At 49.3% G+C, this 25514-nt stretch overlaps 1 protein-coding gene across 2 annotated transcripts; it reads left to right on the top strand.

Moving 5' to 3' along the window:
* The first annotated feature begins 1782 nt into the window (after positions 1–1782).
* Positions 1783–25514, top strand: LOC129339035 (protein-glutamine gamma-glutamyltransferase E-like). Of its 2 annotated transcripts, XM_054993636.1 has the most exons (13): positions 1783–1825; positions 4766–4939; positions 5182–5424; positions 6552–6670; positions 8140–8268; positions 10062–10239; positions 10674–10809; positions 11828–11931; positions 14832–15077; positions 15597–15896; positions 19843–20000; positions 20547–20680; positions 25228–25514. In XM_054993636.1, the coding sequence occupies exons 1-13, from the start codon at positions 1819–1821 to the stop codon at positions 25373–25375; spliced, it is 2076 nt and encodes a 691-aa protein (XP_054849611.1). In that variant the 5' UTR covers positions 1783–1818; the 3' UTR covers positions 25376–25514. The 2 variants fall into 2 exon arrangements, with proteins under 2 accessions (XP_054849611.1, XP_054849612.1); XM_054993637.1 differs by lacking the exon at positions 15597–15896.

The following is a 25514-nucleotide window of genomic DNA, read 5'->3' as shown; positions in this document are numbered from 1 at the left end:
GAGGGACATCATCACGCCAACCGCAGGTGTGGTCTCATGCTTCGCTGGGGCCAATTTTGCCTCCAAATTGCCCAGAACTAGCCCCACGCAAAGTGCAGGAGCACACCCATGGCCGTCATGATGATGTCACTTCCCAGAAATGACATCATCAGGCAAGTGCCTGGAGCACGCTCGCAAGAACAATCATAAGAAAGGCAAGAGGTAAGTGCCAGGTCCCCCATCTGTTGCTGGGCAAGTATAAGGACCTGGCAACTTTATGGTGCCAGGAGATCCTCCACTACTAGTGGAGGCATGTAAGGCCAACAGAGGCACAGCACCCTAGTTGAAATAACGGCCACAAATGCTTTGCTATATGGAGAGCAGAGCTGTCCCTGCCCAGTCACCACTGGGGAGGACCAGTTCCCTCAGATCCAGCCAAAACTGCATCCCCTCACCTGCTTTTCTACTGTCCACATTACTGGTCGCTAGGGTTTCCAGGTCTCTATACCCTCCCAGGGGGAGGGAGGGGCTCAGGACTTAGCTTAAGTAGACTCCTTGTGCATGCCACTCCTGGCCATGAGCCATGAGCCATGAGCACTTCTCACAAGGCCAATTCTGGACCTTTGAGGCCAAAATTGGTGCCAACAAATCACAGGAGCATGCCAGCAGCTGGCATGAAGACATCACTTCAGGAACTGACAACATCATGCCCGGCTGGAAGAGCACTCAGTGCACATTTTCCCATGTTGCCTGCCAGTGGTAGGCAATTGCTGAAGGGCTTGCCAGCAATCAGCAGGCAATGGGGTAAACTTCCAGGAGATTACCCACCGGTGGCCTACTGGGAAGCCTATTGGCAGCAGCACCAGCTGACATCTCAGAGGAAAAAGTTGCTCTGGATGCTCCTGCAGCATAATCTGAGCAAAGTCTTTTTCATGGGTGCACCGCAGAAATAAATATTTATCTGTTGCATAGTAAGCATTTAGATTAGGAGCCTGGAGACTTAGGCAGCTTAAGAGCTTTTCCATCCAAGAACATTCCTGCCTAGAGTATTTTTCCCGGTTGCCTTTTCCTCCTCCTCTGCCTTGCAGCAGGCCACAAAACCTGGGCCAGAGGGTTCAGACCTTGATTGGTCCAGCAGAAGCTTCCAGTAGTAGCTCAAGGTGTGCATTTCACACAGGCCAGCATCCACCTCCAGCCCCCTTGCCCTGTGTGGCAGCAGGTGAAAGCTGTTCAGAGTCAGACAGGGGATGAGTGAGGGAGAGACAGCAATGCATCACCCTCTGAAGAAATGTTCCTTAATTGGATTGCACAACTGAGCTCTTCCCCATTGGGAAATGCTGGTTATACAGTTGCTTTAATTAGGTGTCTTATTTAATTACATGGGTGGGGGAGTAGACCAGCATTTTTGCTCCCAGTCCCTGTCCCAGCCAGCTGAATAAAGGATGCTGAAGACATTCATGACCACGCGATGCCTGGAAGTCCCAAAGGAAATGCTTTCCATGTTTTCTGACTTCCTTCTTCCTTCCCTGGAAATGGCTCCAGTCCATGCCTGCATACAGACACAGCAGCAAGATCCCCCTCCCTGCAGTGGACGGTGGTGTCTTCTGCTCACCTCTTGCACAGGCAGGGCTAGCATGACAGCAGCCTATCACTTGGATGTTTAGGGCAGGGCACCTCTGGCACGGCCTGTGAACCTCACCCACCTCACTGGGCTGTTCCTGGCTTGGATAGGAGGGGCCTCCTATTTGCTCCGTATAAGATGCTCCCTAAAAGCCTTGGAGCTTCATCCTGTCTCATCAAGCTGCCCTGAGAAGCCCAGGACCCAAAGAGGGAGAGATCATGACTGGTAAGTGCAAGCAGCCAGCCAGCAGCTGCCTGGGCTTAGGCTTCAGGAGCACAAATTTATTTATTATTTATTTATACACTTTTTTCTCCCCCAACGGGGACTCAAAGAAGCTTACATCATTCTCTTTTGCTCCCCTCTGTGTCAGGAAGCCTTAGCCCACTGAGAGACAGTAAGTGAGCACAGCTGTGCCCCTTTTTGACTGCCTGAGAGCCAAGCTACAAGTGACAAATGATATTTGCCTGGCAAGTGAACTGACTCATATGTATTCCTCCCTGTTCACTTGCCATTCACTTGCTCTCCACTTGATCAAGTAGAGCACAAGTGAATGGCAAGTGAACAGAGAGGAATACATGTGAGTCTGTTCACTTGACAGGCAAGTGTCATTTGTCACTTGTAGCTTGGCTCTGAGTGCTATCAGGGGCAAAGCCTAGGTGGGCTGCTGGTCTATGGGATAGATAACATCAGTGGGGAGCAGCACAGCAGGCTCTGGGGCATGATGCACATGGCTGGAAAAGAAGACTCAATGCCCTTTCTTGGCAAGAGGGACCGATGGGCATCAGGATACAGGAGCACAATGGTCTTCGGTTTTCAGACTCACAGCGGAGAGCTCTAGTTTCAGGCAGGTAGCCATGCTGGTCTGCAGTAAAAGAGCAAGATTCGAGTCCATTGGCACCTTAAAGGCCAACAAGAATTCCAGGGTATGGGCTTTCGAGAGTCAGAGCTCCCTTCGTCAGATACAAGTAAGAGTATAGATTCCTGAGTCCTTATATCCCAGGCAGAAGGTGGGAGGGGACTAGCAAAGAAGGAAGTCAGGAAGCAAAGGTACAAGTTGGAATTAACTTGCTTAGAGGCGGTTGTAGTTTTCTATGTTAAAAAAATAAAAAAAATTATTAAAAAAAAACTTGCTTAGAGGCGGCATGTGAAACGCAGGAAATTAGCATGTGTAGCGAGATAAGAACTCCACATCCCTATATAGCCCTGGGGGAGCCATTGTTCTCAACTTGCCAATTAACTCAAGTTCAGCAAGCTCAGCAAAGTTCAGCGGACAACCTCATTAGTCCGGCTAAGGCCTGATTGCATCCATTTGCATCTCCCTGGTGCCTAGCAGCCCTGCCAAGGCAGCAGCAGAGCCCCTTCTCCGGCAGATGCCAAGTCCTTGCATGTGTTGAAGACAAGCTGGCAATGCTCAGTTATCGATCTGAGGGTTGAAACTACAGCAAATGAAGCCTGAATTGGCAGCTCCCTAAAGGCAAAGTTTTCTCTTCAGCTGCCTCCTGTGTTATGACCTGGGGCTGTTCTTTTCCTAGGAAATGTTGTGTATGCTGTTGGGGCAGCAGATGATGGTGTTAGTGGAGAGTGCACACTTCCCCCCATTTTAGAAAAAAACTTAATTCTAGGGGAAGCCTGAAACAGGCACCTGATAAGCAAGTGCCTTGGGGCTGACTTTTTTGTTTGCAGCTGGCCCAACCCAAGTAGAACTCCTCCAGGGTTCTAGGAAGGGAGCAATCTAGAACTCCCCCCCCCCGAGGGGGCTGGAGAAGCTAGCAAGCTTGTCCCAGTGGCTCCAGCTTGCAGCATCTAGAATGCAACGGGCTCACGAGGAAATGCCCCACTGGCTTGCCTCCTTGTGCATTTGCACAGAATTAACAACAATGGAAGGGCACACTTAGCACATTCCAGCTGTGGATAACTCTGAATTCTCCATCAGCATTACAAAGTGCCTTCAGAACTCTGTTTTCAGAGGCTCTTTGCCACTGAGGCTCACTTACAGTTGTGGCTTGGCAATACACTACTGGCTTTGGAGGAAATCCCCGTCAGGATCCTCAAGAGAGGCCCAAGCACGCAGCCCTTAGCCAGCGTTAACTCCTGCCATGAATACGGGGCAGTGCAAGAGCTCAGCTCTCTCCACACATCCAAGAACTTATTTCTTGGTTGATTTCTTAAAACACTTCTACCCCCTATCCTATACAGGCTCCTCAAGTGGTTTACAAGAAACATTAAAACAATAGTCAGCAAAAACACAACAGCTCAAAGCAAACTGCCTAGCAATAGCAGTGACCAAACATAGAAGGACCAACACTGCACTGAAACACCAAACTTCTTCCTGACCAAACCAGTACAAACTCCCCCCAGGCAGGGCATTCTGAAGGGCCTGCACTGTGATGTTGACTCACCCTGCCTCTGGCAGTGAGGCACACAGAGGTGTTTATGCTGCTCCTTTTATTGTTTTGCTGACTTTACTGACACTGATTTTGCTTGTGTATAGTGGATGTTGATTTCTTATACTGCTGAAAGTTGCTTTGGGCCCTTCTGTGAAGCAGCCGATGAGGAAAGAGGCAGTTAATCCATGTGCTGCCCCAGAAATCCCTCACCCACCCGTCTCAGCTGCCACTTGCTGCAGAGTGCTCCACCAGCCCTGGGCCATGAAGCAGAGGCCTGGAGATGTGGAGTTGCACAGCTGAGGGAGAAGAGATTGCACCAGGCTAAACAAAGTCAATTGAGGACATGCTGGGTGGCCAGGCAGATAGTGCCCTGGCCGTTTGCTCAGAATGCCGAATTGGGGGCCACAAATGACGTGCTCCTTCTCCACAAATGGTTGGCAGAGAATTGATGCAGTAAATGCAGTGAACTTTCTGATCCAGAAAAACAACCTCTGTACCAATCAATGGAATTCATGGGATTAATTTGAGGGCTGACACCTGCAATCACCCGAGCTTTGGGGTAAATTATATTCAGCTTATTTACAGCAAGGAATTGTAGGAAAGGAGGCCCCTTGGCTGCTTATCTGGAGGTTGCCAATTCTAGAGCAGGCAGGCAAAGGATGATCTAGGACCCCCCCACCCTCAACCATGGTTGGTGCTGGGCAGGACACGGGTACTGCTAAAGCAGAGTCTGTCTGGTCTGGATCTTGCCTCAGCTTTTCTCCTCACTTTCTTACAGCAGAGACTCTAGCAAATGTTGACTGGAAATGGGACGAGAACACTGTCGCCCATCACACCGACCGGTACAATACCAAAGAGCTGGTGGTGCGGCGGGGGCAGCCCTTTGTGCTCACTCTGACCTTCAGTAGGACCAAGCCGTTAGGGAACAACCTCACACTGATCGCAGAAACAGGTATGTTCCTCTTTCTCTCCTCTCCCAGCTGGGCAATGCTCCCCTCTCTGGGAGACTGGCTCAGGCAACACTTCCCCATGCCCTAGCCTTTCCCACAACATAGTCCATTGAACATGGCTGGAAGTTACTTCCAGTAACAAAGCAGGAGTCCTCTCTGACACTTGTACAAAGGCAGCCTCCAAAGGCCATCTTGATTGTATATGGATGTGCTGGGACTGCCCTGTTGTCTTCCTTGTCCTCAGATGCAAACCCTGATCTTCAAGCAAAGACACGCATGGCCTTTGCTGTGTCCAACACACTAAGCAGCAGCTCATGGAGTGCAGTCCAGACATCTACCGATGCCAGATCAGTGAGTGTCTCCATTTCGAGTCCACCAAATGCCATCGTTGGACGCTACAAACTCAGCATGACGACTAGCTCTGGGAGCAGCAGACCCGACAGGAGTCTGGGCACTGTGGTGCTGCTTTTCAATCCTTGGCTGGCAGGTACAAAATGAATGAATGTTGTACGCAACAGAACCCATTGTCTGCTATGGGAAGCCTAGCCATTCAAAACTTGTCCCTCAGTGTATCCCGCTCAACTGCAGCCCTTAGGCTTCAACAGGACTATTGGCAGGCAAATGTTTCCTTATTTCTCTCTGGTTGCTTCCACACAAGGAATTTTCTGCAGGTGGAACACTGCATGCCCCTGGTTTACTAGGAAGATTTCATTGCTGTGCTCTTTCAGAGCACGACTGCTGGGATTTTGCAAAGAAAAACTTATGAGGGAAATGGCTTGTGGACTGCAGGCAGAACCTCTATGTGACTGCTCTGCCTGCAGCCCAGGGTTGCAACTTGCCAGGTCCTCCCAGCACCTGGCAGGAATTGAGTGGAAGTCACTCTCCCTTCTTCTCTGTGCATGCATGTGTGCCCTTGGCCCATGTCAATGGCATCACTGCCGGTGCAACCTGGAAGCAACAGCACTGCATCAGGCGGATTCTTTAAGAATCAGGACAAAACACAGAGGGTTTCGTGCCAGAAGTGACATCATTGGCCCAGGTGCATGCCCATATCCCCAGCCTGCCTCTTCTCGTTGGAGCTCATGCCTCCTCCTGCCAATCAGTTGTGATCAGCAGGCAGAGGCATGAATCTTCAGGTGTTTGCAAACCACCAGCAAGCACCTGTCAAGCCTGCTGAAGCCCATCTAAGGGGGAGGGGCTTAGCACAGCCTTCAAAATGGTGACACTAGACATAATAGTGCCCTTGTGGCCACCACAAGGATGCTGAAGTTTTTTTTAAAAAAAATGCACCCATGGGACAGCAGTTGCTGGACTATGGTGAGATGCTTTCCAGGTCAACACTTCTGACTTGAGTCTAGGGTTGCCAACTTCAGACTGCAAAACTCCTAGAGATTTGGGGGTGGATCGTTGCAAGGGCAGGACATGGGGAGGGGAGGGACCTCAGCAGGATATAATGCCATCGAGTCCACCATTCAAAGCAGCCAGAGGAACTGATCAGTGCAGTCTGGAGATCAGTTTAATTCTAGGAGAAGTTGGCAACTCTGCTTGGGGTTGGCAACAGTTTCGGCTCTCCCACCAAGAGCTTTCTCACAGAGAATGCTGTTTGCCTTTCAGAAGATGATGTGTTCATGCCAAATGATGCTGAGCGTGAGGAGTATGTCCTTTCTGAGTTTGGTCTGGTCTTTTCGGGCAGTGCAGATCATATCTCTAACTTTGGATGGGACTACGGACAGGTATATTCCAAGGGAGGGAAGGGACTGAGCAACAGGGAAGAATTCCAGAAATTAGATGTGTGTGTTGAAATGAGCTGGCTGGTATGTAAATCCCAGAGCACGAGGAGCTGAGCCCAACCTCTGAATTTCACCATTGCCCATAACGACGTCCTCTTCCGCACTCTCTTCACTTTTCCAAATTGTGAAGAAGGAAGAAGACAGAAAATGACAGGCAAACCAAAGTTGAGGGCTCTTCCTGCTATCTTTGTTCTACAGACATGAAAATGGAGGGGGGTTACTACTGATTCTTTGAGCAAGGGTTGTGGCCTCAGGTCAAGCTAAATGAGACACCAGACATGGGTTCATTCCAGTTCATTCCATTTAGTGTCAGGCTCAACAAGATGGCAGGCATGGGTTCATTCAAGTGAACAATGATGCAATTTTACCTGGGAACTGTAGTTTACAAAGACAGAGCCACATGGGCTTGCTGAGGGACAGGAGGGATTCCTTTGCAACCCTCCGCTGCATCTGCCAGCTGCTTGTTTGGCTCCCTACATCCAGTCCCACTGGGTGGCACCACAGCAGTGGTCGTGCATCTGGGGCTGTGAGCTGTTATGCACTGCCACCTTCCTCCTGCCTTCACTCCCCCTGGGACTGCAGGGTGCAGCCACACAGAGCGTGAGGGGAAGGAAACAGGCTGAGCAGACAGCAGAGGTGGCAGAAAGCTGTGAAGAATCCCTCCCATCCCACAGCAAGCCCATGTGGCTCTGTCTTTGAAAACTACAGTTCCAAGTAAAATTGTGTTACTGGCCACTTGAATGAACTCATGCCCACCATCTTGTTTAGCTTGACGCTCAGAGCCAAACTACAAGTGATGTCTTACACAGGTTGGACACTTGTCAGCTTCCCTCAAGTTTTGATGGGAAATGTAGGCATCCTGGTCTTGCAGCTGTAATGGAGAGCCAAGCTGTAAAACCAGGGCGCCTACATTTCCCATCAAAACTTGAGGGAAGCTGACAAGTGTCCAACCTGTGTAAGGCGTCACTTGTAGTGTTCTTTCTGCAATGCAGGATCCAGTAGCTCTCTGAAGCCTTCACTGAGGAGAGCGGGGATACTTAGAGCAAGTTTTAAATAGTTACAGCAGCTCCTGTTCTCCCTCCTCACCTCCCCCTCAACTTGTTAAGTGTGAAATATAGGAAGGTATGACAGAAAGGAGTGGATGGTGAAGAGCACCCCAGGGGGGCTTTTGGGTCTTCGGAGAATTCTCAGGAAAAGCCCCAAATTTCCCCCAAGAATTCTCTGACAAAACTCCATTAGACCCAGCCCATTCTGAGTGGAGACAGGCCACTTTTGCTCACCTCTGTTTCCTACCAGTTCATTTGGGAGGCTGTGCCTCAACCAGTGAGGATTTTTAGAAAGAGCTCCCTGGGTCAGTCTACAAACGGCAGGACAGAACAGACTGCCTGACTAATACCTTCCTCCATAAACAGTTTCAAGAGGACATTCTGAATATCTGCCTTACTATGCTGGACCGGAGCAGAAGCTGCAAGCAGGACCCCCAGGGTGATCTGGCTCGCCGAAATGACCCCAAGCATGTTAGCCGGGTGTTGAGTGCCATGGTAAGAAGAGACTGGGAATATTCCCTCTTTGGATACAAGGGGCTTCTTTCAGGTGCGTAGCCGTATCGCTCTGCAGTACGATGGCCAGATTTGAGTCCAGAGGCACATTAAAGACCAACAGGATTTTCCAGGGCATAAGCTTTGAGATTGAAATCTCTCTTTGTCAGACACCAGATGAAGATATTGTCAGGTATTTACAAAGGGAGCGTTGACTCTCTAGAGCTTATTACCACTGGACTCAAAGTTTGCAATGGACTAATTTATGTATACAAAAATAGAAAAGAGTCCAGTAGCACCTTTAAGACTAACCAACTTTACTGTAGCATAAGCTTTTGAGAATCACAGTTCTCGTCTTCAGATGCATCTGAAGAAGAGAACTGTGATTCTCGAAAGTTTATGTTACAGTGAAGTTGGTTAGTCTTAAAGGTGCTACTGGACTCTTCTCTATTTTTTGCTACTACCAGGGCTTTTTTTCTGGGAAAAGTGGAACTCAGTGGGTTGCCAGCACAGGACCACACAATGATGTCACTTTGGGTCAGCTGGAACAAGGGGAAGTTTTTTAAAGTTTAAATCACCCTTGGTGAAAATGGTCACATGGCTGGTGGCCCCACCCCCTGATCTCCAAACAGAGGGCAATCTAAACTCCCCTCTGTCTGGAGATCGGGGGTGGGGCCACCAGCCATGTGACCATTTTCAAGAGGTGCTGGAATTCCATTCCACCGCATTCCCACTGAAAAAACGCCCTGGCTACCACAGACTAACACGGCTAACTCCTCTGGATCTTTGTGTATACAAGTGCTGTCAGATGCATCTCATCCCCAGCACATCCTGGGAACAAACGGCATGCAATCACACACCTTCACAACACTTCCCCTCTTATTTCCATCCCAACTGAGTTTCAAGGGGAAAGAGTAGGACCATCCCTTCCTTTCTGAAGTCAGATGTCTCCAAGCCGGCTTTCATGTCCAGCCACAGACCAGGTGCTGGCTGTCCATCCATTAACCAAAAACATGGTAATGAAAGTTTAGTGGCACAATCACAGGGGAATCCAGGCACCCAGGACTCCATTTCAAGAACACAAGAGAGATGTGTTCCGTGGCAGGATGGGTGGCAAGATTCCAGAAGCTCCAAAGACCGGTTCTTGGATGTATTGCAAGCAGTGCTGAGCGGAAACAAACACACACCCCTTTGTGATGACAATGGGAAACGGTGCACAGTCTGGACATGTTCAGTCATGGGATAGAACAATGGGTGGGAATTCAACATCAGAGAGAAGGAAGCGATGCTGAGAGAGAGAGAGAGAGAAGTGATGGGTCAGTGTTTCTTCCAGCAGTCTAGTTGTGCTTTGCAGAGTTACTGGGGCTGAAGGCTGGTGGTGCTGCTGAATGCACATCCCGTTGAAAGTGATGCCTTGCACGTAGTGGGTCTTGGTGCGCAACTAAATCTGGATGTTCGCCATCTGCACTGCATGACTTACACTCACATTCTTGCCCAGCTCCACTAGGGCAGCTAGACTTGCCTGGGACTGGACCAGGGGAAAGTCTCACCACGTCACCCTGGCAGGGAGGGAATGAAACTGCCTGCATAGCTTGGTGAGGCGGGGGCTTTGGACCCACTTCCCTAGGCAACAGCCAGGAATGCTTCCTCTCTCCTTCCAGGTTCTGCAGGAGAAACAGCCAATTGAGGAAAGGAGGGAAATGTGGCTCTGGGCAGGTGGAGGAAGGCAATTCCACACAACAACTGAGGAGTAGCCAAAGGATGTTGACCTCAGACTAGCTTCGCCTGTCTTGCAGGTCAACAGCAATGATGACAGTGGAGTGCTGAAGGGGAACTGGAGTGGCAAGTACAGAGGGGGACAAAATCCAAGCAGCTGGACGGGGAGTGTGGACCTCTTGCGGAAGTGGAAGGCTTCCGAGTTTCGAGCGGTGAAGTTTGGGCAGTGCTGGGTCTTTGCTGGAGTGCTGACCACTGGTAAGTCTCCCTCTGTTCTCTCTGTGCCTAGCCCATGCCCTGCTAGGGTGAGGTATTTGCCTAACCCAGTCTCCAGAAGGCTAGGTTAGAGTTACAGGCTTTGTTCCAGAGAGTTTAGGGCCAAACATGGATGGGAGCACATGCCACACCCATGGATGATACCACACCAAGGTACTTCTCCATCCAGGATCCCAGGCAGAGGAAGGTCTTTCCCAAGGGCTGCTCCCTGCTGGGAACAGAATGTGTCCTGCATGCAGAACTTGTGTTCTCACCTTGAGCCACAGCCCCTCCCTGCTTGTTCCTGATAGGGTGGGGCTTTCTGCAAGCTCCGGCAGGTGGGTCCAGATGTGCTGTCTGCCACAAAAAACAGCTTCGGAGCCCACCAAGGAAGGACCAGCCCCAGGATTCCCCCTCTCTTTGTCTCTGTCTTTTAGTCCTCCGATGTATGGGAGTGCCCACACGCATGATTTCAAACTTTAACTCTGCCCATGATGAAGACAGGACTCTAACTGTGGATGAGTACTACGATCCCTCTGGAAACTATCTGACAATGGGAATAGATAGTATCTGGTAATTATTTTGCTGCCGCACGGCTGTGGGTTCTGGCAGGCAGTGGGCTTCTGTGCACAGAATAAGGGCTCAATGGCATGGCCAGAGAGAGAGATGGGCAGAGGCTCCACAGCTGCAATCTATGAACTCTGTCCTTTCCCGCCAGGCCATCCCCTCTCCCACACCACCCTTGCTGGTTTTCTGGTCTTAACAACAACTGCACTTATTTACCACCCTTCTAGACCGATTAGTGCCCACTCAGAGCAGTGAACAAGGTTAGTGTTATTATTATCCTCACAATACAGCTGGAGAGCTGGGCCTGAGAGGAGTGGCTCACCCAAGGCCAATTCCTGAGCTCATCGCAGTAGTGGGAGTCAAACCAGCGAGTGCTGATTAACAGCCCAGCCACTTAACCACTGTGCTACAGAAGCTCTTCTGGCCACACAGGCAATGAGGAGCCACACATTACACAAACTTGAGTTTGCTTTTGACAAAACTCCAACCCACCTTGTGTTTAACATGTTACTGTAAGCTTACCTTTAAAACAGTGGGGGATGGGGGGGGCACAAATCATCTCCTGTGCTCTCTGAGGCAGAAGGGGAGTCTTCATACTCTCCTTTCACCCCCCCACATACTTTTACTAGCTGGGAAAGGCAGAAGGGGAGGGCTATTTGCATTACTGACTATCCCATGGGTCTGCCAAGGATCTTCTTATATTGTCTAATGATGCCTGGGAAGATGTGTGGGCTCCATGGACCTGCCTTGGTCTGCCCAGCAGGGCTATTCTGGAGCTCTAAAATTCAGCAGCCTCTGGGGCACTGTGAGGCAAATGGAGCCCAACACAGCACAGTCTGGCCAGCTCACCATGTTGCCTGCCAGTGAACTTTTCCAAAAGCAGCTCTGAGGGACCCCATGGCCATGTCATGGAACCCCCTCCTCTGCTTTTGGTATAAAGAAGTTCTGGGAAGCGTCTTCTAGTCTCTAGTCTCACAATCCTCTTTGATGTCTTCTGGGTTCACCTGCTCATTCATGGTTGCAGGAACTACCATGTGTGGAACGAAAGCTGGTTTGTTCGACCTGACCTTGGCTCTGCATATGATGGGTGGCAAATTTTGGACGCAACTCCACAGGAGAGAAGTACAGGTATGGGGAAGCTGCTCTGCATTTTACCTAAATCAGCTCCTTGCATGGGTACTGTCACAGAGTGGAAATACATGTTGCAAATTACCTGGAGATGCTCAAGTGCAGGATTTTATGTTTGGTCTCAATTCACATGCAGGCTGTCTTGCTCAGCACATGTGCAAGCCGCTTTCACAAGCACTCCTTTTGTGTTATTGCCTTTGCAAATGAGTACAAATGCTGAATTGGGAGAGCAGAGCTCCAATTCAACTCTCTTTTTGCAGCAAGAATTCTTGGGGATGGACACTGTAGAGCAAGTACTTTATTCTCCTCTGACTTGCCAATTTGCAATTCTTTAAGGTATGAGAAAGTGTCAAGATCTGCATTTCAATGAATGGATATGGGAGGTGGGGGAAACTGAGAATTTGGCAGTTGTAAATAGCCTGGAATACTTTTAGCAGTTGAGGAGGAACTGATATTGAATGTGTGAATGTAATCACGCAGATCAAATTGAAGTGTGACTGTGCGAGCGAGTGCATGGGAAGTTGGAGGGAGGACACATGCAACTAGATTCACTTGAGCGGTCCTAAGTACTTCGTAAAGGAAGCTCGCAGACTCACTGCGGGCTGCGTTGCAACCGAGGGCCAGGCTGTGGTAGAGGCGAGGTCCAGCACTGCAAGGGGAGGAGCAGGTGGGAGGTCCTCTTCTGAGGGTGACAAGGTGTTGGCACCATTCCAGAAGTGCCTTGTATTTCCATCCACAGACTTTGACCATAATGTTACAGAATCTTGAGCAAAGTCGACCTAAGAACTTGGTTTTTAGTGTTCACACCTGCAAATATGTATTCCTTCTTTCTTACTGTTTGTCACTGTTTTTACCTTGAGAAAAGTTAGTGAATAAATGACTTTATGCCCAGACTAAATCTTAGAAAGAACAGAATAAGTAGAACGCAGTTTTCAACAAGCATCCCTTGGGAATCATTTGCTCAGAGGTGACTCATACTACATCTTCAGACGGTTTAATAAAGCCATGTGAAGTTCATGTAACTGAGCCTCTTCTAGTGCTGGACCTCGCCTCTACCACAGCCTGGCCCTCGGTTGCAACGCAGCCCGCAGTGAGTCTGCGAGCTTCCTTTACGAAGTACCTAGGGCTGCTCAAGTGAATCTCATTGCATGTGTCTTCCCTGAAACTTCCCACGCACTCGCTCATGTAAGATAGCCACCCCCTAATACCCTGAATCTCTCAGGCATCTTTTCTGAAAATACTTTGGTAAGAATCTGAGAATCTGAAAAACTGCATATTATCTTTTAAATTAAAATAGGATAAGGGATGACACAACGATGCTTTTTATTAGTAAACTAGCAACAAAGCCCGTTGTGGGAAAAAATACAATGGGCTGTAGAAAACTCCTCCACCCCGCAGCCATTCGATATGGCCCCGATCCAGGCCAAATCACGCAGCTGGAGAGGTGGAGAGGGATGCCAGGGGGGAGGTAAGTGCGCTGGCATGCTCCTCTGTCTTTTAGCCACTCAATTCAGCCCTGATCCAGGCCAAATCATGCAGCCAGAGAGGCAGGGAGGGATGCCAGGGGGAGGTAAGAGCCCTGGAATGCACCTCTGCCCATCAGCTACCCAATTTTCCCCAACCCGGGCTGAATCATGTGGCTGCAGAGATGGAGAGGGCTGCCAGGGGAGAGGCAATCGCCCTGACACACTCCTCCACCCCTCAGCTGCCCAGTTCATCCCTAATCCTGGCTAAATCGCACGGCTGCAGAGGTGGGGAAGGCGGCTGGGGAAGACAGTGTTGCAGAGGACTCACCTTTTATCTCCATGGGGCATGCCAGTGCACCTGTGCGGGGATAAGAGGTGAGTTGTTGTAAGTACACCTTGCCTTTTATAGAGTAAAATTCATTAATACACACTAGTGTTTTTTGTATTGTGATTTTTATTTATTAATAATTTCAAGAGTGATTAGACTGATTTTAAATAAAAATTTTAAAAGATAATATTGAGTGATTTGTCACTAGGACACAAGATTTTCATGTGACACCTGGGATAAATAAACTTCTGGTCTCTCAGTCAGAGGGCTGATAGCCTGTCAGAAATGGATTATTAGAGAGAATCGTCATCTCAGTGCAATCTTGAGGTTCAAGGGTTAATGTGCTGCATTGCAACAAAGAGTCCGTTTCTATATGCCTGTTTTAAAAATAATGCCCCCATACAACTAGAACAATACTCTGTGACAGTGACATGTAGCAGAAATACCCACTGGTGCCAGCTGGGCATTCCCAGCATTCCCCGCTTGCCTTGCTTCAGAGGCAGTTCTCACTTTCCTTTATAAACTTGGCTACACAAAGAACCCAGCGTTCAGTGTTCAGAGGCATAAGTGATGCTGGGAATGGCACAGGCACAGGTGAAGTGGCCAGGTTTCCCTGCAGTACAGATGGCAGCGGGGTCCAGTCCTTTCTGATTGCAGCTCCTCTGACAGTGCTGCACGTGCAGTTTGCCCTTCCCACTTGGGTCTTTTTGCATTGGCTTCATCCCTTGTAACCTCCCTACTCTGAAGATCATAAGAAGAGTTCTGCTGGATCAAGCCAAGGGGGGGCTCCTCTAGTATGTCATTCAGATGCCCTAGAAAGACCCACCAACAGAGACACAGAGGCCAAAGCCTCCCCCCGCCCTGCTGTTGAGCCGTCTCCTTGAATGGGCCTCATCTTGTCTAAAAACACTTGGGCTTGAGGCTATGGCCACATGCTCCATGCTCTCACTGTGCATTGTGACAAGGAGCAGCACTTCCTGAGACTACAGACCACGTTCTTCCCCACCCAACCCCACTTACCGTTTTTCTGATACTCACAGGATTCAGTCTCTGGTTCTACTCTTCAGTCCACGCTGCTCAGCCGTCTCATTTTCTGAACCCTACAGGCATATTCCAATGTGGTCCGGCTTCTGTGAGGGCCATCAAAGAAGGAGATGTGGATCTGAACTATGATAGCCCTTTTGTTTTCGCTGAGGTCAATGCGGACCGAATCACTTGGACATACAACCCGTCCACAAGAGAATCCAAGAGACTTTACACGGAGACCAAGTCAGTCGGCCAGTTCATAAGCACAAAGGCTGTGGGCAGCCATACCCGTATGGACATCACCAACAATTATAAATACGCAGAAGGTAAAGTGAGTGGAGTGGCCTTCTCCTCAGACAGGCTAATTGCCCAGACTCGCTGCTGGACACTTGGCCCCCTCAAGAGCTATGCTTTGGACTGGAGCTGTCTCCCCTATGACTCCCCTCTTCCATAGAGCTTGTCCTACAGGGACAGACAGAGTCTCCATGAGATCAGAGTGGGCAGCTCAAAAGCCCTTTCAATAGTCTTGTTTTCCAGGCCATCCGCCCCTGCTGGGTCCCGAGGAGCCCTGCTGCAATTTAATGCCCCGCAGGAAAGCAAAGCCATAGCAAAGAGTAGCCCACGTGAGCACTAGCCCCACCTCCCTCACCCCAGCCTTTTGTGACCTCTTTTCCTACAAACATGAGCCGAGGCTCAGAACATGAGGGGCCGTGGCATAGATTTAGCATCAGCCACATGGAGATTGGTTACCCTCAACCACAGCAGTACTGTCCCTCCACGCTCCCACAACCACAGTAGCTGGCAGTGGGGCTACTTATGTTCAAGCCCTGCTCTCTCTTTTTCAGGCTCTGATAAAGAAAGGGCTGTGTTTGAAAAAGCTCGTTCAACTCTGAATCTGAATACAATGAGGGCCACAGCAGTAAAGATGGTCCGAACACCAAAGCCCCACGTTTCAGGAAAATTCAAGGTGCAGCGCACCCCTGAGGTAGGCAAAGATGTCCACTTAGCCTTGAAGCTCACCAACCTTGCTTCAGAGCCGAAGACTCTGGAGGCACACATGACAGCGTGGACCATAGTCTACATGGGGAAGCCAATCCATGAGGTCTGGAAGAATGAGCAGTCCGTGACACTGGGCCCCAAAGAAGGTAACTTTTCAGACACACCCCAATGCCTGAGGCATGCTTTCTGACTGACCAGACAGGCAAAGGAATGCAGGCTAAAGCACATCGCTTTAGCAGAGGTGCCCTTGCACCGGAGAAGGTGGGGGGCGGCATCAAACAGGGAGAAGCCACAGCTTTTAGATCAAGAATAAATCTGACATACTCTCTATGTAGCATTCTTCTGGAGGACAAGAAATCAGCCACCACCACAAGTGGTTTAACTAAACGCTGCTGAATGTTATGAAAGGAAAGATATTTTGCTGCTACAGGGGAGAAGGTCTGGGGAATTATTTGTGCAGTGTTTTGGGGCCAATGCAATTGGGAGCAATTGCTGCTACAGATACTCAAGGTTTCCCATCTGGAATGAAATATACTGAAGACCTCTCATCCTACCCCCAGCTTCCCTGACTTCACTCCTCTCTGCATCCCCTAACAACATTATTTCCGGACTAAGCACATCCATCTGCCCTCTCCTTCACTCGCCACATTCAGCCCATCAAATGTGTCATGCGCTGGTCATCCTCCACTTCTTCTCCCTAGACTTCTTCATTCACCTCTCGGTCTTCTCACTCCTTCCCCAAACCCTTCCCACATAAGTCACTGGACATGCAGCCCTTTTCTTTGCTCCTACAGCACAAACTGTTAGAGATCGCCACAACCTTTCGCCACTTTCCTTTCAGCTATTCCGTTGAGGTCTCCCGCCTGTGATATTTACAGGCCCAGTTCTGTCTCTTCCTTAGACAAAGTTGTCCTGCTCTGTTAAGCGACACCTGGCCATTCTCTCTCATTAATGTTTGCCTGAAACTCTCCACCAGAAAAGACAGTGTTGTGTAGTGGTTACTGGGCTAGTCTAGGATCTGGAGACTCAGCTTCGAATACCCACTCTGCAACAGAAGCTCATTGGGTGACCTTGGGCCAGTCACACTCTCAAGCTAACCGATTGCACAGGGTTATTGTTCAGACAATAAAATGGAGGAGGGGAGAATTATGTAGTTATCTACTTTATCTTTAAAAAAATTATTTCAGTGATACCCCACCTATCTCCCCAGTGGGAACTAAAAGTGGCTTACATCACTCTCCTCTCCTCTGTTTTTTCACTCACAAAAAGCCCTTTGAGGTAATTTAAGCTGAGAGTTTGTGACTGGTCCAAAGTCAGCCAGCAGAGAATTGAACATGGGTTGCCCATATCCTAGTCAGCCACTCTAGTCACACCACCACAGAGGCTCTCCTTCCCAAATCCTTCCCAGTCCCTCTTCTGGGAGGTGTGATTGAGGCTGTCTTGACAGGATTTCTGGTCTGTTTAGTGAAAGATGTTTTTATTCCAGAAAGCCTTAAAATGGAGCTGCTCTTTTGCCTGAGGTTTCAATATTTTAGAAGTTTTTTAAGCTCTTATCTGATTGTATATTTTATGGTTCTACCAACTGAAGATTTCTTATGAAGCAGAATAATGGTATGTAAAATAACTCATACAAATCGGTAATTCAAATCCTTCCTCAAAATTCACCTTTTTTCTATGGCTCTGATTGAACTCCCTGGTCCTCTTCCCGAACTAAAAACAGTCAAAGACCAGAAAAATGTCCCTCCTGGACCAAGTCAAAGGATGCCGGGCCCATTTGTAAATGAAAATGTAACATCCCGTAGAACAGCATTTCAAAACAGCATTTTAAAGACGTCCGATCCCAAACCAATAGCTCACCCCAAAGCCTGACAAACAACAAACCTTTGCCATGCTTTAAGGCTATGTCCATTTTATTTCCAGAGAAAACCTTGCCTATAAAGATATCATATCTTATAACGGTATCTCAGGGCCAAGCTACAGATGACGAATGACACTTGAACAGCAAGTGTATTTCTCCCTGTTCACTTGCCCTCCACTCAATCCACTTGCCGTTCAAGTGTCATTCGTCATGTGTAGCTTGGCCCTCAGTCTAACCTACCTCACAGGGTTGTTCAGAGAATAAAATGGAGGAGGGGAGAATGATGTAGTCCACTGCTTTGGATCCCCACTGGAGTGTAGAAATCTATTTTAAATAATGCATCATGCCCCTTCTTCTTCTTCCTTTAAAAGAAGGAGGCTCCTCCTCCCTGCCCCTAGGTGAACAGAGCACAGACGAGGGGCCAGGACAGTGTTTGGCTGGTTTGTCATGTGCAGCCATGTAGAAAGGGGCCCCAGTGTTTTCATGCACACCTTGGGTTCAGCTATGACTGCCACCTGATCAGTGTGGGGCTGTACTGGAAGATGGTCTGAAAACCTCAATGGGTACCAAGTGTGGTGGCTAAGGGCCAAGCTACACATGACGAATGACACTTGAACGGCAAGTGGATTGAGTGGAGGGCAAGTGAACAGGGAGAAATACACTTGCTGTTCAAGTGTCATTCGTCATGTGTAGCTTGGCCCTGAGATTCTGACCGCATGTCTCCCGCAATAAACATACAAAAAGCCAACGCTTTCCCAGTTGCACTGTTTTGCAGGATGTTTAAGCCTCATCGAAGTTCTGCTATTCACCCAACTTCAGTCTAAAATGCCCAGTGAACTGTCTCCACTCATTCTCACCTGCCCATGAGTTGAGGGGAACCACTGAATCCTTCTCATTGTCAGCAATCTGAGGGTGGGCTGCTTCCACTGCCGCCCCCAGGTTGTGGCATTCCCTCTGCCAGGAGGTGCTATTAGGACATCTGGACAAGGGACAAAGGATGCTGGGCCCAAAGGGCCTTTGGTCTGATCCAGCCAGATATCTCTGAGAAGTGACAGCCTTTCCTCACTACTTAACTCAGCCCAAATGGTGTGGTGTCTTTGCACATGGAGGCTCCATGAAGCCATCCTGGCTAATAGCCACTGAGACACCTGTCCCTTGCCATGAATTTCTCTGGCCCCTTTCAAAGAAAAGCTTGATTGTCATTCATTCCTTTTCTCCCTTCTCCTGTCTTCCCCACTCCCAGACTTAGGCTGAGTCAGAATAGAGCCTGTCTTCTTTCTATCTCTGATACTCTGCCCAGCTCTAGAGGACATAGCAGGAACAGCAATGGGAATAATGTCTGATTTGGAGAATAGACCCAAGCAAAAGTGCTCTGCTTAGGTGCTTCTGGAGGTTAATTGGTGCAACAAGAAGGGCAAAGATGGCAAATGGCCTTTTGTTTAACCTCAGCAATGTGGCTAGAGCATATGCCTTCAAACCAGGGACAGGGGGCACGCATCTCTCTGCCAACCAGAATGTGGCCAGGGAAGCCGCCTGCCTTCTCCATTCCTGCAAAAGTGGGGATCCCTCATCTTCCTGCTTCTCTTCTTTGCATGCAAAGCCCTGCATTCCTTCCAAGCAGAAAGGGGCTGGGTGGGAAAAGATGAGAAGGAGACAGATATCTCCTTGCACAGCTCCCACCGTCATGGGATACCATAAGAGGATGCAGAGGGAGCGAAGCCTCTCTGTGCTTCCCAACCTTCCTGAAGGGAAGGGAAGGGAAGGGAAGGGAAGGGAAGGGAAGGGAAGGGAAGGGAAGGGAAGGGAAGGGAAGGAAGGGAAGGGAAGGGAAGGGAAGGGAAGGGAAGGGAAGGGAAAGTGTTTTATGAATCAAAACAGCAGAGTCCTGGGCACACTTGCTAGGAATAATGCCAGTCATTCCCTAGCTGTGTTGCAAGACTCACATTCATGTAAACATTGAATTATTACAATGTTTTTACTTTGCTTTTCAACAGAAGTGCCCTCAAATCTGCTTACAATAAAAAATATAATAAAAGCAGTCAACTAAAATACCATACCATTTGAAACCAAAGAATAAAAATGTAACATTACCTAGAACAGTACAAACCAGCAGTTTAAAGGCATCCAATCCAAAATCAATCCCCCAACAAAGCCCACAGCAAAACCTGCCCAACTGAGAAATAGGCTTTGCCAGGCTTTGAGAGCATGTCCCTTTTCTGTCCATTTATTTCCAGAGAAAACCTTACCTATAAAGATATCATATGAAGAGTACCAGCAGTATCTAACGACAGACAACATGATTCACACCACAGCCTTATGTCAAGTGGAGAAGGAGGGTGACATTCTGGTGGATCGTGTCATCACCCTAGAGAACCCCAGCCTCACCATCAAGGTTGGTTCCTCCCCCCCCCCCCCACACACACACACATCAGGCCCTCTCTAGTTGTTAGTTTTCTGCACAGGCATACACTCATTTTATGTGCTTTCTGCAGCCACACAGCAGCTGTAGGAAACTGCTTCTTTTTTAATTAAAAGAGAGAGAGAGAGAGCTCAAATGGCCTTGGAAGAGCACTGCAGGGACAGGGAGGAAAGGCTCCTCCCTCCCTCCCAGTGACCTTTTCTCGTCCCAAAACCATGCAGAGGGAGTTATTTCACCAGTTTTGCTGCTGCATGAGGGAGAGGCTCCAAAGCACTTTGCAGGCCTTTGCATACCAAGCTGGGAGTGACTTTGCTCCAGCCATTTCAAGAAGAATTTCTGAGTTGTTGAGAGATATGGGGTGCCTGGTTGGCCCTCACAGGGGGCCCAGGTGCTAGAAGAGCCTTTGAATGCCTGACCCCTACTCCTCCGATGTCCTGGCCTGACAGTTTCTCCTCCTAGCCCAGTGCTATGACAGGCCAGAGGAGTGGAGAGAGCCAATCTTCTTTTGTGTTTGGGCAGGTACTGGGCAGAGCAAAAGTGAACGAGGAGGCGAGAGTGGAGGTGGTGTTCACTAACCCTCTCGATCAGGAAGTCAAGGACTGTGTGCTGCTGGCAGAGGGCAGCGACTTGCTGGTGGACAAGATCAAGCTAGAGTAAGTATCAGGCCGGGTCTTTGCACAGAGCATGGGAGGCCCTTCCTTCCAAGGCTACAGACAAGACTGACCACAGGAGGAACGGAGGGAGGGAGAGGCTGCGCTTGAAGGAGGTTGTGCCTGAGGGGGGTGGAGTCTAGGGAAGTGAGGGGCCTCAGTGGGGTATAAAGCCATAGAGTTTGCCCACCAAAGCAGCCATTTTCTCCAGGGGAACTGATCTCTGTCACCCAGAGATCAGTTGTAATTCCAGATGATCTTCTGCCACCACCTGGAGGTTGGAAACTGTAGACAGCCCCTTCATCCTGCCACCCAGCAGGTGCCCAGTGCTATGCAGCTACTGTTGTTAACACTTTGCCCTGTGGGTGCATGACAGTGCCCGGGTGAGTGAGGAACAGGTGGACAATGGGGGGGCGGGGCTCGACTGCATAGATGAAGTTTGCATCTTGGGGAACCACCACAGTGGGATACTGCATACATTTTGCCTGTGTAAAACCAGAGGATCAGTGGCTATGGAGACCAGCCGATCAGACAAAGAAAAGCAGTCCTGGGCTAAATCCACACTGTCTTACCTTCCGCTTTTCTCTCACAATGATTACGTTATTTTCTATTCCACAATTACTCAGCAGGCGTTCACATTCCCGCCCCAATAGCGTCTGTGTGGCACTGTCATTTGTGCACATTACTGTGTGAAATATGGGATATAGGGAGGAGTGAGACCTACCGTCACCGATGACAGCGGAATTTTTTTTTTAAAGAAAACCTGTTCAGTTTTGCGCTATATCGCAATTCTGACTATTAAAACCAAAAAAAAATAAAGTTCAAGTCTGAAATTCAGCAAAGAGTAATCTCAGAGTTGCAATCCTACCAGCAGTGCCTAGAGATCTCAGGATCACAACAGATCTCTTGATGACAGGGATCAGTTGCCCAGAAGAAAACGGTAGTTTTGATTAATGTGCTCCACGGCTCCATACCTCTCCAAACTCCCTACCCAGGTTCAGCTGCTGAAATCACTGTGAGTTTCCTAACCTCAGGCTGGCAATCCTACCTCAGCGTGAGGTTTTGCTTTTAACAGGGCGCCACATTCAAAGCAGCAATGGGGATCTAAATTAGAACGCGAGGTCGCAATAGTGCAAGGAGAGCGCATTTTTTTTAAAAAGAAAGAAAAAACAAGGGGGAGCTTTGGACACAGTCCTGTTCCTTTAAGGGGAGGCACTCTGAAGGAGGGGTGGTTTAGGGGGTGGTCTCTTGAGAAGCGCTTGTAAGCATTCACATTCATACTGAAAATAGCTCAAAAGAATCGTTTCCAAGCAGGAAAGAGTTTATCAAGGCGTTCTCAACTGAAGCGCAGCCATAGCGAGAGAATGACGGAACTGAATAGAGAACGTGTGAACAGCAGTGAATATAGTGCCACAGTAGCGAAAAACAGGCGCTAATGTAAGGATGTGTGGATTCAGCCCTGTAAAGAGCCACCTCCAAATGGGCTGACTCCACATCACAGAGGTTTCCCAATGAGCTAGAGTTGGAAAGATTTGGAACTGATCTCGTCAGATCTCAGAAGCTAAGCAGGGTCGGCCTTGGTTAGTAATTGGAAGGGAGACCTCCAACAAAGACGAGGGTTGCAGAGGCAAGCAATGGCAAACCACCTCTGTTAGTCTCCTGCCATAAAAACCCCACCAGGGGTCACCATAAGTCATCTATGACTTGAGGGCACTACACACACACACAATGTATGAGTTGCTAAGCAAGCAAGGAAGGATTTTTATTTCTTTGCTGCGTTGCTAGGGGGGAGGGCAAAATTAACATCAGAGGATTTCACAACCACACACACACACAGGCGCTAACTTCATGAAAGGCTTCACTGAAATTAAGACATACTCCACCAACAGCATGTCTGCCCCACTCTGTTTTCATAGCATTTGGGACTGCCTTACATGGCCCATGCATCTGTTGTCACAAAACTGCTACAAGGCAGGTTGTGACAACAATTCGACCTCTGAGAGTCTCTCTACACAAGACATCTAACACATGAAGAACACATGTTGGGAGATGCAACGTTAACCGAGAGCCAAAACACACGTTAAGAAATACCTAGGTTCAGCACGTGTTCTCTTACCTCAAGGTTTGCCGGGATCTGTAGGCGTCCTGGAAGCTTAAAGTTTAGCATTTACAGAGCAGCAAAAAGGGGAAGGGAAATACAGGCGCCTGTATTTTAAGCTTTAAGCTTCCAGGACGCCTTTAAGCTTCCAGGACGCTTACAGATCCTTTAAGCTTCCAGGACTTTAAGCTTCCAGGACCCCTACAGATCTTTAAGCTTCCAGGACGCCTACTTTAAGCTTCCAGGACGCCTACAGATCCCGGCAAACCTTGAGGTAAGAGAACACGTGCTGAACCTAGGTATTTCTTAACGTGTGTTTTGGCTCCGAGAAGGGTAGTTTAAAAAGACAGAGCCAGCAGCAGGGCAAAGGCTTTGCTATACACTGGAGCTGTGTGACAGGGCTGTGAAATGCCAGAAGGGAAACTTCAGCCCATTATAACTTCTCCAGGTCCAAGCCTGGCACTGGAAGGCAGCTCCAGCCCATTTCCATTCCTCGCTGCCCTCTGGTTGCAATCCCACACAGTTTTAGAATGGAGCCTTCCAGGAGGTGAAAATGAAATTAACAAACCTTCTGCGGAGTGATCTCCGCTAGCTCTGTCTTTTTAAACTACACTTCACGGATAACATTGTGCCTACACTAGATGAACATGTGCCGAGGCATCTTGTGTAGAGAGACTTTGAGTGGAAGGGCTGAGCTGAGAATACAATCTGAAACTCCCTCACCTCTGTCTCACTTTCTTGCCACTGCACCACACAGGGCGGTATTCTGCTGGGTAATGCTATTCAGGAACAAGCAGACCTGCTTACATTACCACTCAGCCTGTTTGCTAACTGAAGAGTATGAAGGGAGGTGCCAACCAGGTGACAGGATGAGTGAAATGCAGATGAATCTAGCCAGAGGAACCATGTGTCAGCTCTTCTCATCCTCTGGGGCAATGAACTATATCAGACCTTTGGTCTTCCCAGCATAGTAAATTTAACTCTCCCCAGAATCTCCAGCCAAGGGCTTTCCCAGCCCTGCTACCTAAAAATCACTCAGACTTCCTGACTGTCAGCACTAGGGGTGCCAGGCCCCCTCAACCTCCCAGCAGGGGGTAGGGGCCTGACACTTACCTTGGGGGAGAGGGCGGTGCGCGTGCACAATGCGCGCGCACCCCCGCACCCCCCACAACCATTGATAACGTCACTTCAGGAGTGATGTCATCGCGTGGCCCCTGGGAGTGCACCCAGGTTCCACAGGGGCTCAAAACAGGCTCAAGCCATGCCGAAACAGGCCCATTTTGAGGTGCTGCGGAGCACAGGAGCGCTCCTGTGCTCTGCAGTGCCTGAAAACGGGCCTGTTTCAGCATGGATCGGGCCCATTTTGAGGCACTGCAGAGCTCCACAGCACCTCAAAACGGGCCCAATCTGCGCTGAAATGGGCCCGTTGTGCCATGGATCGAGCCTGTTTTGAGGTGCTGCAGAGCAGAGGAGCGTTCTTGCGCTTGCAGCGGCCCTAATCCAGGCCAAAACAGCCTCGATCCCAGTGGCTGCTGTGCACAGTGCCACAGGGGAGTGCGCAGGGAAGGTGTGCCGCCCCCCCCACACTGGTTAGGTAAGTGGGGGCAGGGTGTGAGAAGCGAGTGTGGAGGTGGGGGATCCTCTGGCCCCGCCGGGGATCTGGCATCCCTAGTCAACACACATGCTGCACGGAGCTGCGTCCCTCCACACAGTGTGAGTAATAAAGAAGCATTTAGTGAGGTCAGCCATGCCCCAGAGTTAAGGAAGGACTGAAGCAGTTGCTGCTTTGGTCAAAAGCCTCAGTGGAAGAGAGTGTGTGTGAGAGAGAGAGAGAGATCCCCTTGAGTGCTGAGGTTCTGTGGTGATCACACTGCTCAGATAGGGACTGAGAGTCTCTCTACACGAGACATCTGACACGCGAAGAACACGTGTCGGGAGATGCAATGTTAGTCCGGAATGGTAGTTTAAATAGACAGAGCCGGCAGCAGGGCAAAGGCTGTGCTATACTCTGGAGTTGTGTGAAGGGGCTGTGAAATGCCAGAAGGGAAACTTCATCCCATTATACCCTCTCCGGGTCCAAGCCCAGCTCTGGAAGGCAGCTCCTGCCTATTTCCATTCCTTACTACCCCCTGGTTGCAATCCCACAGTTTTAGACTGGAGAGGTGAAATTGACAGAGTGTTCTGGGAGGGGAAGATGAAATTAACAAACCCTCTGAGGAGCAAGCTCTGCCAGCTCTGCCTTTTAAAAATACGCTTCCTGGTTAACATTGCATCTCCCTACTTTGACGAACACACATCCAGGTGTCTCGTGTAGAGAAACTATGAGAAGCAGGCAGGGCTAGGCAAGACACAAATACACACACCCAGTGAGATCTCCGTTGGCACCAGAGCATGCAACTCTTCCCCTCTGCAAGATCTCAACTGACCATCCACCATTCCTCTTCCTCCACAGTGCACCACCCGTGGAGGCTAAACGACACACAATCATCCATTTTGCACTGACCCCCAGGAAGTATGGGACCAAGCAGCTGCTCATCAATTTCTCCTGTGACAGATTTCAAGACATCAAAGCCTTTCAGACGGTGGATGTGGCCAAGTGATTCTGGAGTACACAGTGGCCAGGCAGCAGGGGAGGAGAAAGCCACAGCCACAGTGCCCAAAGTGTGAACGGCCAGCCTGTGAGCATGTGGGTTTGAGTGGCAACCTTGTAATAATACAAATGGTCTTCTTTTATCCTCA

Source organism: Eublepharis macularius, chromosome 12, assembly GCF_028583425.1.
Source record: "Eublepharis macularius isolate TG4126 chromosome 12, MPM_Emac_v1.0, whole genome shotgun sequence".
NCBI classification, from domain to species: domain Eukaryota; kingdom Metazoa; phylum Chordata; class Lepidosauria; order Squamata; family Eublepharidae; genus Eublepharis; species Eublepharis macularius.
Note: the sequence above shows the minus strand (reverse complement) of the source record. Positions and strands in the feature narration are given on the sequence as shown.

Coding starts and splice junctions, on each gene's coding strand:
- LOC129339035 (XM_054993636.1), top strand. Junction 10,240..10,673: donor TGCTGGAGTGCTGACCACTG/GTAAGTCTCCCT, acceptor TCTGTCTTTTAG/TCCTCCGATGTATGGGAGTG. Junction 20,681..25,227: donor GTGGACAAGATCAAGCTAGA/GTAAGTATCAGG, acceptor CTTCCTCCACAG/TGCACCACCCGTGGAGGCTA.